Source organism: Scyliorhinus torazame, chromosome 5 (genome assembly GCF_047496885.1).
Source record: "Scyliorhinus torazame isolate Kashiwa2021f chromosome 5, sScyTor2.1, whole genome shotgun sequence".
Taxonomy (NCBI): Eukaryota; Metazoa; Chordata; class Chondrichthyes; order Carcharhiniformes; family Scyliorhinidae; genus Scyliorhinus; species Scyliorhinus torazame.
Window position 1 is genome coordinate 143,851,593 of NC_092711.1, and position 10,288 is coordinate 143,861,880.

The 10,288-nt window shown below is 45.6% G+C and overlaps 1 protein-coding gene across 2 annotated transcripts; it reads right to left on the reverse strand.

Annotated features, from left to right (window-relative positions):
- Positions 1-5,243: 5,243 nt before the first annotated feature.
- Positions 5,244-5,664, reverse strand: LOC140422709 (large ribosomal subunit protein P1-like). Of its 2 annotated transcripts, XM_072507669.1 has the most exons (2): positions 5,487-5,664; positions 5,244-5,426 (listed from the first exon to the last, which is right to left on the reverse strand). In XM_072507669.1, the coding sequence occupies exons 1-2, from the start codon at positions 5,571-5,573 to the stop codon at positions 5,244-5,246; spliced, it is 270 nt and encodes an 89-aa protein (XP_072363770.1). In that variant the 5' UTR covers positions 5,574-5,664. The 2 variants fall into 2 exon arrangements, with proteins under 2 accessions (XP_072363770.1, XP_072363769.1); XM_072507668.1 differs by having other exon boundaries at positions 5,244-5,664.
- Positions 5,665-10,288: the final 4,624 nt, after the last annotated feature.

Here is a 10,288-nt window from a genome sequence, read left to right on the forward strand (position 1 = left end):
ACAGCCCAGTCCCTCACACGAACCCGCCTCCCATCCATTGACTCTGTCTACACCTCCCGCTGCTTTGGGAAAGCGGGAAGCAAAATCAAAGACCGCTCCCACCATGGTTCTTCCCTTTTCCAATCTCTTCGATTGGGCAGGAGATACAAAAGTCTGAGAACTCGCAATAACAGATTCTAAACAGCTTCTTCCCCGCTGTTACCATACTCCTGACTGACCCTCTTATGGACTGAACTGATCTCGCCACACATCTTCTCTACTGAGTAGCACTACACTCTGTATGCTTCACCCAATGTCTATGTGTTTATATTGTGTATTTATCATATGTCCTATGTTTTTTCATGTATAAAATGATCTGTCTGTATTGTACGCAGAACAATACGTTTCACTGTACCTTGGTGCACGTGAATACATTTAATCAAATCAAACTTTGTTCATTCTGACACTTGGTGAAGTGGGAGGGTCGGAGGGTTTCTTTCTGCTGGACTGGCCGGTCTCACGACTTTGCTTCTAGTGGGCTGATGCTCTTTGAGCCTGGGGGAGAGCACGTTTCCACTGAAATGATCCACAAAGGCTGAAGTACATTTATTTTATCCTGGATAGTAAATAGTGTTATTCCCCCACTACAGGTGGATCTAAAAGAAACCAGATGCGTTTTTACAACTATCGACAATGCTTTCATGGTCATTGATGACTTTTAATTCCAGATTTTTAATTAATTTAAATTTCACCATCTGCCGAACCTGGATCCCTATTGCATTACCCTGGGTCTCTGGATTACTGGTCTGGCTATTGTTTTCCGAGATGTGTTTTGTGAGAGATGAAGTCACTATAGCCGATAATTCTGAGCTGTTTTTGAGTTGTTTCCTTTGCGTCCTGTACTTCCCCACTAACCTGCAGACAAAACAGCCTGGCCAGCTGCAACTGTACTGTGTATAAATGTGTGTTATTGGAAGAGATTGAGATGGGGCTGTGGGCAGATGCCCTAAGTAGGTTAAATTCCTTGTCCTCGTGTGCCAGGCTTAGCCTGATCCAATTCAAGGTTCTACACAGGGCGCATACGACAGGAGCAAGGCTGAGTAGATTTTTTGGAGTGGAGGATAGGTGCGCGGGAAACCCGGCGAACCACACCCACATGTTTTGCTCATGTCCGGTATTGCATGGGTTCTGGGGTGTGTGGCAAGAGTGATCTCAAAGGTGGTGGGGGTCCGGGTCGAACCAAGCTGGGGGTTGGCTATATTTGGAGTTGCAGAAGAGCCGGGAGTGCAGAGGCGAGAGAGGCCGATGTTTTGGCCTTTGCGTCCCTAGTAGCCCGGCGAAGGATTCTACTTATGTGGAAAGAAGCTAAACCCCCGGGCGTGGAGGCCTGGATAAACGACATGGCAGGGTTTATAAAATTGGAGCGAATAAAATACGCACTAAGAGGTTCGGCTCAAGGGTTCACCAGGCGGTGGCAACCGTTCCTTGACTATCTCGCAGAGCGATAAGGGAAAACAGGAAAGACAGCAGCAGCAACCCAGGGGGGAGGGGAGGGGGTGTATTTGGTCTTTGGGGTTTTTTGTTCTTTCTTTCCATTGTTTATATTTATTTTTTCAGTATTATTATTTCTTTTTTCTTGTTCTTTTTCTGCACTTGTTGTTAGTTTAATATATTGTTTAAATAACGGTCAATGTACATTTTGTTATAAAGTTGTAAAAATGGAAAATTCTTTTTGATCGAAAAACTTTAATAAAATATATTTCAAAAAAATAAAATAAATGTGTGTTATTGTAACTGCTCCTTCAGATGCTTCGGTTCGCTGAAGCATTCCCCTGCGTGCTTGTAATAAAGATTCCCAAACTTTAACCAACTCTGGACTCCGAGTGGCATTTGTCCCACAAGAACCTGGTGTCAGGAACAGGATCCACTGACGGCTCTGATTAAAGGAAAGTCCCCGTGGACAGCAGATACCGGGGTGAGTATTGTTTGTTTTATACCACCCGTGTTTAGTTCAGTCAGACTGACCACTGGGGCCTCCTTAGAACCTCAGGGATCTGTTTCTGGTCTGTCTCTATGACGTCCACTCGATGTAATTTCAATAACTGGAACATTTCAGACAGGAATTGTCGGTTTTACACCAAGGGTATGTTTGGGGGTGATGCTGAAGTCCCTGTAACCGAGAGGGTTTTGTAGCTGCTGACAAATGAGGGGATAAAGCCGTACGGGAGGCTGAACAGAAAGAGTTAGGCAGTTGGATAGAGTTTGGCGTGTGTTCAGAGGTCCCAGATAGGGGTTAGCCAGCATCATCACATCAATGGATCTGCACAGAAAAGGTCCAACCGATTGCAACTTATAAGGCCCAAGGCGAGGTTAGTGGCGCAGGGATTTGAAGAAGTTTTTGGGAGATAGAGGTCAGAGTGGACTCGCCCACAGTGGGAAAGGTCATTCTGAAATTTCTTTGGTCCTTTTCATGACATTTTCTTGGGAATGTAAGTCAAGAATCAGAAAAGCTGCCTTTGTGCTGGTGGATCAATTCCAGGGGGCAGCGTTTCTGCAACTTCCTGAGAAGATGCCAGGTGTAGAAGGAAGACTTTGGAAGTTAAATAAGTTTGTCTATGTTTTCAGCGATGTTTCAGAGTGTATGGTACTTCTCAGATCAGTTTTGTTCAAGTCGGGTTGTCTCTACCTGAAGGCAGAAGCTGCCGTGCTTTATTGGTACCATGGCGGGAAACTCTCGGGCATCTTTATGATGCATGTTGATGACTGCCTATGTGGTGGTACTTGTGAGTTCCAAAACAATGTTACTGACAGGATCAGAACAACATTTAAGGTTGGAATCAGGCTCCTGGGACCTTTAAATAAATTGGATTGGAAATCGGGCAGTGTGGGTCTGACGTGACTTTACATCAACAATCTCACGGAGACAGTATGAACCCTGTCACAGTCAATGGGGCCGGGGCCTCACAGAAAGATGAAGATGTTTCCAAAGCTGGGACTGAGCTGCTGCAAAGTTGAATTGACGAATTGGATTGGCTGGGCACACAGACAAGGCCGGATTTAGGTTTTGATGTCTTCGAGCTGAGTTCTGTAATGAAACGTTCAAAGGTCGAGGACATTTAATGAGCGAACAAAATATTTTAAAAATACAAGATGGAGAAATGTGTGCTGGAATTTAAATCTTTGGGTGAGCTGAAGAATATAAAATGGTTGTTTTTAGTGATGCCTCCCACTGGCAGGAGCCTGTTTCAGTGTCTGTACACTGAGTGATGTTTAAGAATCTCTTTCAGCAGAAGGACAGACAAACATTTCTCCTTCTAGATTCAAAGGCTGATGATATTCAGCTCCCATGAATCGAGTGACTCTATCAGATCCTGACGTGATGTTTGGTGTGAAATTTCTGTCTGTAACTCCTCCCCTTCTAATATCCTGTAAACGTTTACAAAAGACATCACTGTTAGTGCAGGATACCCAAACGGAATGCAAAACTCTGTCCTATTGCAGCATGGGCAGCACTGTAGCACAATGGTTAGCACTGTTGCTTCACAGCTCCAGGGTCCCAGGTACGATTCCCAGCTTGGGTCACTGTCTCTGTGGAGTCTGCACTTTTTCCCTGTGTCTGCATGGGTTTCCTCCGAGTGCTCCGGTTTCCTCCCACAATTCCCGAAAGATGTGCTATTAGGTACTTTGGACATTCTGAATTCTCCCTCCGTGTACCCGAACAGGCGCCGGAGTGTGGCGACTAGGGGCTTTTCACAGTAACTTCATTGCAGTGTTAATGTAAACCTACTTGTGACAAAGATTATTATTATTGTAAGATCTGGGTTTGCCTCCAATCTCAATTGTAACACTCAAATCAATTACACATCAGAATGTGTTGTGAAAGTTACCTGAAAGGAACTTGCAGCTCCTGACTAGTTATAGACCATTCCAGTTACAAGAATGTTGTCACAGAATTTATTCAGTTAATTGTAATAAGTACAAAATCACAATAATTAACAAAGGCCATTCACTCTGGATCATCAGCTTTCAACTTCCGGGTGTCTGTGGCAACGTCTTGTGTTCTGTTGACTGAAGTCTGTCCTCTTACTTCATGTTGTGTTGTGCACCGAACTCCAGAGAATTGTAGCTCATTCACCCTTGCCAGCGACTACCTCTACGCATTGTCGGTAGTATTCTGTTGTTCTGATTGGCCCAAGAAGCCCATGATCAGTTCCTGATTGGTTAAATGGGACATGATCAATGACTGATTGGACTCTGAAGGATATTGGTCACCTTGCTGATGATTAATGTTTGTCAGGCTCATCCTAACTGATACCATAGAACCATTGAAACCCTACAGTGCAAAAAGAGGCCGTTCAGCCCATCAGGTCTGCACCAACCCTCTGAAAGAGCACCCTACCTAGGCTCGCTACCCTGCACATCTTTGGACTGTGGGAGCGAAACGCACGCAAAGATGGGGAGAATGCGCAAACTCCACTTGGACAGTGACCCAGAGCCGGGATCGAACCTGGGACCTTGGTGCCGTGAGGCAGCAGTGCTAACCACTGCACCACCGTGCTGCCCTCTGCGTGCATTTTCAATCCATCTTCAGGGGTTCAATAATCTAATAGGGATTTCAAGAGAAACCTCTTTACCCAGTGAGTGGTGAGAATGTTGAACTCACTACCACAGCGAGTGGTTGAGGTGAACAGCATGAATGCATTGAAGGGAAAGCTAGATACAGACATGAGGGGCAAAGGAATAGAAGGATATGCTGATGGGAGAAGATGAAGAGGGGTGGGTGGAGGCTCATGTGGAGCATAAATACTGACAGAGACCAATTGAGCTGACTGGCCTGACCCTGTGCTGTAAATGGAACAGAGACAAATGTATTTATTTTGGATCTACCTGTAGTAGTATGATAAAACCGTTTTCTTGAGATGGAGGCATTACTGGCTGGGTCAGCATTTGTTGCCCATTCATAATTGCCCCTGAACTGAGTGGCTTGCAGTGGGGGACAGTTAAGAGTCAATCGTATCTGTGTGGGTCTGGAGTCACATGTGGGCCAGACCAGGTAAGGATGGCAGATTTCCTTCACTAAATTACATTGGTGAACCAGATGGGTTTTTACAACAATCGACAATGATTTCATGGTCATCATTAGATTTTTATTTAATTCAAATTTCACCATCTGCCCTGGTGGGATTCTTCCCCCATACTATCCAGGATAAAATAAATTTTTATTTATTTTTTGTAAATTGTAACAATGTTGTTGCACGGCACGTTTAATCAAAGAGACCAAAGCCCATGTCACCGTCAGACTCTTCAGATTCTTCCTGTTTCTTCTCTTCCTTTTTCTCTTCAGCAGCAACATGGACAGCGGTGGGAACAACTAATGCAGCAGCTGGGGCACGGCTACCGGCACCAACGTTGCAGATCAAACTATTGACATCAATATTAGCCAATGCCTTGGCAAACAGACTAGGCCAGAACGGCTCAATGGTCACACCAGCTGTTTTAATCAGGACATTGAGTTTGTCTTCGGTGACGGTGACCTCGTCGTCATGCAGGATGAGCGCGCTGTAGATACAGGCAATTTCCGAGGTGGAAGCCATGGTGCTGGACCTCTGCGGGTGGGTCCGATGGTGCTAGTCACCGGGGAGAAACTAGGCCTTCGTTCAGAAGAACCAAGCATTACCGAACCGGGCAGAGCGAGCAGCAGCCGGCTTTTAACTATGCCGGCTGCGAGCGGCCTTTTTACCATATAAAAAGCAATACGGCGACACTGCACATGCATGCCCGATCATCGGTGCGCATGCGCATAGTTCTACGCATGCGCACCGATGATCAGGCATGCATGCACAGTACGGCCGCATTTTTAAAATATGTTTGTGGCTATTTTGAAGGCCGCTCGCAGTGGGTATAATTAAAAGCCGGCTGCTGCGACTGTTGCGCACGGATTAGCACGATCGGGAGCGCCGCGACGGACGGTTCCGCGACCCTCCCGACACCCGCCCGCGATCCACCCGCGGGTCTCGCCCCCTACTTTGATAATGCCAGCTCTAGGACGCTTGTGTACATGCAAAGTGAGTGGTAATGACCAGGAACCTACTTCCTATGAGGGCAGCAGAAGCAGGGATGATGGAAGGATTCCAAATGAAAACTGGATGGGCATTTGAAGGAAAGACACCTACAGGGATTCGGGGATAGAACGGGACAATGGGACTGACTGGTTTGCTGGACAGAGAGCTGGCATGGACTTAATGGGCTGAATGGCCACATTTCCCCCACTCTCCAGATACTGTGATCTCAAGAGAGAAATTTCAGCTGCTCACATCTCTCCAACTCCCTCAAGTTCCTCATCCCTGGTGTAAATCTCCCCTGCACCCACTCTGAGAACTTCACATCTTTCCTAAAGTGTGGAGCCCCTATATAGGGTTCCATTCTCGAGGGATAGAATTGAAAAGCAGGGAGGTTATGTTCAACTTATTTAGAGCCAGGGTTAGACTACACTGGGAGCACTGTCAACATTTGTCATCTCCATTTAGGAAAAGGAAATCGAGGCACTGGAGATGGTGCAACAAAGAATAATACTAGAACTGATTGCATTTCACCCTCAGGAAAGGCTGGGGCTGCTTTTCTCTCGAAAAGAGAAGACTGAAGGATGACCTGATGGAAGTAAAGAATCATAGAATTTACAGTGCAGAAGGAGGCCATTCGACCCATCGAGTCTGCACCGGCTCTGGGAAAAAGCACCCTACACAAGCCCCCCCCCCCCAAACACTAAGGGTAAGTTTGGACCCTAAGGGCAATTTAGCATAGCTATTCTACCTAACCTGCACATCTTTGGACTGTGGGAGGAAACCGGAGCACCCGGAGGAAACCCACGCACACACGGGGAGAACGTGCAGATTCCGCACAGGCAATGACCCGAATCCGGGAACCTGGAGTTGTTGAAGCAATTATGCTAACCACTATGCTACCGTGCTGCCTTTAAGATTAAGTCTTTAAGATTCTGAAGGGGTTCAATAATCCAATGAGAAACCTCTTACCCAGCAAGTGGTGGGAATGTGGGACTCGTTACAACAGCGAGTGGTTGAGGTGAACAGCATAAATACATTGAAGGGGAAGCTAGATACATACATGAGGGAGAAAGGAATAGAAGGATATGCTGATGGGGGAGATGAAGAGGGCTGGGTGGAGGCTCAAGTGGAGCATAAATACTGACAGAGACCAATTGAGCCGACTGGCCTGGCCCTGTGCTGTAGACTCAATGGAACAGAGACAAATGTATTTATTTTAGATCTACCTGTAGTGGGGGGAAAACACTATTTACTATCCAGGATAAAATAAATGTCCTTCATCAGCTTTTGTGGATCATTTCAGTAGAAATGTGCTCTCCCAGGTTCAAAGAGCATCAGCCCATTCGAAGCAAGGTTGGCAGACCGGCCAGTCCAGCAGAGAGAAACCCTCAAACCCTCCCACTTCACCAAGTGTCAGAATGAATATGGTTCAGTGATTAACAGCACCAAAACAGCAGAATCCAACACCTTTAATCACTTGTGAACTCGCTGGGGTGTCCGCAGGTGGGATGACCGAGTGAACCATTCCCACACAGCGCAGGTGAATGGTCTCTCCCCAGTGTGAACTCGCTGGTGTTTCAACAGGTTGGATGAATCACCGAACCCTTTGCCACACTGAGAGCAGGTGAATGGCCTTTCACCAGTGTGAGCTCGGTGTGTCCGCAGAGTGGATGAATGTTTGAATTCCTTCCCACACATGGAGCAGGTGAATGGCTTTCCCCCTGTGTGAATCCGTTGGTGCATCTGCAGTTTGGATAACTGAATGAATCCCTACCCACACACAGAGCAGGTGAATGGTCTCACCCCGGTGTGAATCCGCTGGTGCATCTGCAATTTGGGTAACTGAATGAATCCCTTCCCACAGACAGAGCAGGTAAATGGCCACTCCCCAATGTGTGTTTGCTGGTGTTCCTGCAGGTTGGAAGACCAGCTCAACCTCTTTATGCAGTGAGAACAGCTGAACGCTCTCTCCTCAGTGTGAATGCGCTGGTGGGACATTAGTTCCACAGAGCTTTTGAAGCTGCTCCCACAGTCGGAGCATTTAAAGGGTCTGTCATTGATGTGAGTGACGTTGTGTCTCAACAGGTGGGAAGATTGAGTGAATCACTTACCACACACAGAGCAGGTGCACGGTCCCTCCCCAGTGTGACTGCACCGATGTATTTCTAGCTTTGATGGGGAAGGGGATCTCTACCCACATTCCGCACATTTCCAAGGTTTCCCAATGGTACTAATGTTCTTGTGTCTCTCCATGTTCAAAGACAAACTGAGGTGCCCACACACAGAACACGAGTAGGGTTTTCCCTTGCTGCAAAAGGTAATGTTTTTTTCTAGCTGTGTAACTGGTTAATCCTGGAACACTCTCAACTTGGGTGTGTGTTTGTGTCTCTGTGCTTTTCCAGTCACACTGATTAAAATCTTCTGAAGCAGACAGTACAGACAAATATTTCTCCCACATTTAAAGGCTGATGATATTCAGGTCTTGATTAATTGAGTTTCTTTATCAGATTGTGTCGTGATATTTGGCTAGTACCCTGCCTGTAACTCCTCCCCTTCTGATATCCTGTAAAATGAGTTTACAAACGTCATCACAGTCAGTACTGGATAGAAATTCAGAAAGGAGAATTCTAGTTTATTTGGAACATTCTTTCCTCACTTATTCCTGAAATGTAAACTCCCCCTCCATTCTCACTCTCTTGTACCTGATATTCACCCTCCCAATTCTCCTGAAGGCGTGATTCATGCTGATCCACAGATGCAGGGTCACTGCCTCATGTCCCGAAGACAGACACCCAAAAATCTTAATGCAGGCGGCAAGTACATGTGCATGTAACCATCTATTTGCACCATTTGCTGTAAAACAAAACAATTGATATATAGTTCTGTATATCACAGTGAGGATCTGTGAGGAAGAATTAAATTTAGACAATGAGTGGACATGATCTGAAAATCACAATGGTGGTGGAAGTGGAGAATAATAATAATAACTCCCTCCCGAAGAGCACAATAGGTATACCTACACTTCATGGACTGCAGGGGTTCAAGAAGGCAACTCACCACCACCTCCTGAAAGGCAACTAGGGATGGGCAATAAATGCTGGGCTAACCAGCAATGCCCACAACCTGTAAAATGAAAAAGTATATTATAATTTAAAAATGAAATTGGATGCAGACTTGAAGGAAGCCAATTTGCAGGGAAACAGGGATAGAGAGGAGAAATGGGACTGACTGGATTGCTCTTTCATGAATCAGCATGGATTCGGGTAACTGAATGGACTCCTTTTGTGTCGCAATGACTGCATGGTCATTGTAAAAGTTACATTGTTACATTGTACAAAAGTTACATTGCAAAGTTACATTGTATATGTTGTGTTGCCCTATTATGTATTTTCTTTTATTCCCTTTTCTTCTCATGTACTTAATGATCTGTTGAGCTGCTCGCAGAAAAATACTTTTCACTGTACCTCGGTACACGTGACAATAAACAAATCCAATCCAATCCAATGGCTGGAAATATATATTGCAGCTAACGTACTTTATTACATAACTAGAAATAATAGTGTACTTTATTACAGAAGCATCAATAATACATCTAATCTGTACGATATAACAACACTAGACAACGCTAACAACAATAATTGCATTATTCATTTTAAATACAGAAAATATACTTGTAACTTTTGTTGGGTTATGTGGAATTTTCAAAAGTACGGGGACAGCAGAAGGAAGCTCAAAAGCAGAAAGAGAAGGAGGAAGTTCTGGCCATGCACATCTCTGGCTGATATTAATTTTCTGTCCCCTTAAATGTCAGCCATCTCCTGGGGAAAGCAGCCCTTTAATTGTGAACATTGGGAAAGAGACCATCCTTTTAGCCAGACAAATAAATGTGTCAAGCTGAGGGAGCAAAGGATGTCAATGTCTTTAAGGGAGAGAGAGACAGACCTGGGCCAAACTTTCCAGAGTCTGCACCCTCCCTGGATTCACTTCCTTTCCCTTTAGTTGCTGCAAGTGACCAATTGAAGGTGAGAATGAGAAAAGAAATGGAAAGGGGGAGAAAAGAAAGTGTTTTATTCCCAGATGTTGGAGACAGGAGGACGTTTCAGTCTGTGTGAAGCTCAATCTTCATTCGCCCAAAACCCGCGCTCCGAATGGCTGGAGAAGCAGAGCGCTCCCACTCTTCCCATTGGTCAACACCTCAGCAGGATGGTCACGGGGTGGACACTCCCCCGCACATACGCAACTTCCCA

Excerpts from the sequence above, each read along its gene's own strand:
- LOC140422709 (XM_072507668.1), bottom strand. The coding sequence starts at position 5,573 with ATGGCTTCCACCTCGGAAATTGCCTGTATCTACAGCGCGCTCATCCTG.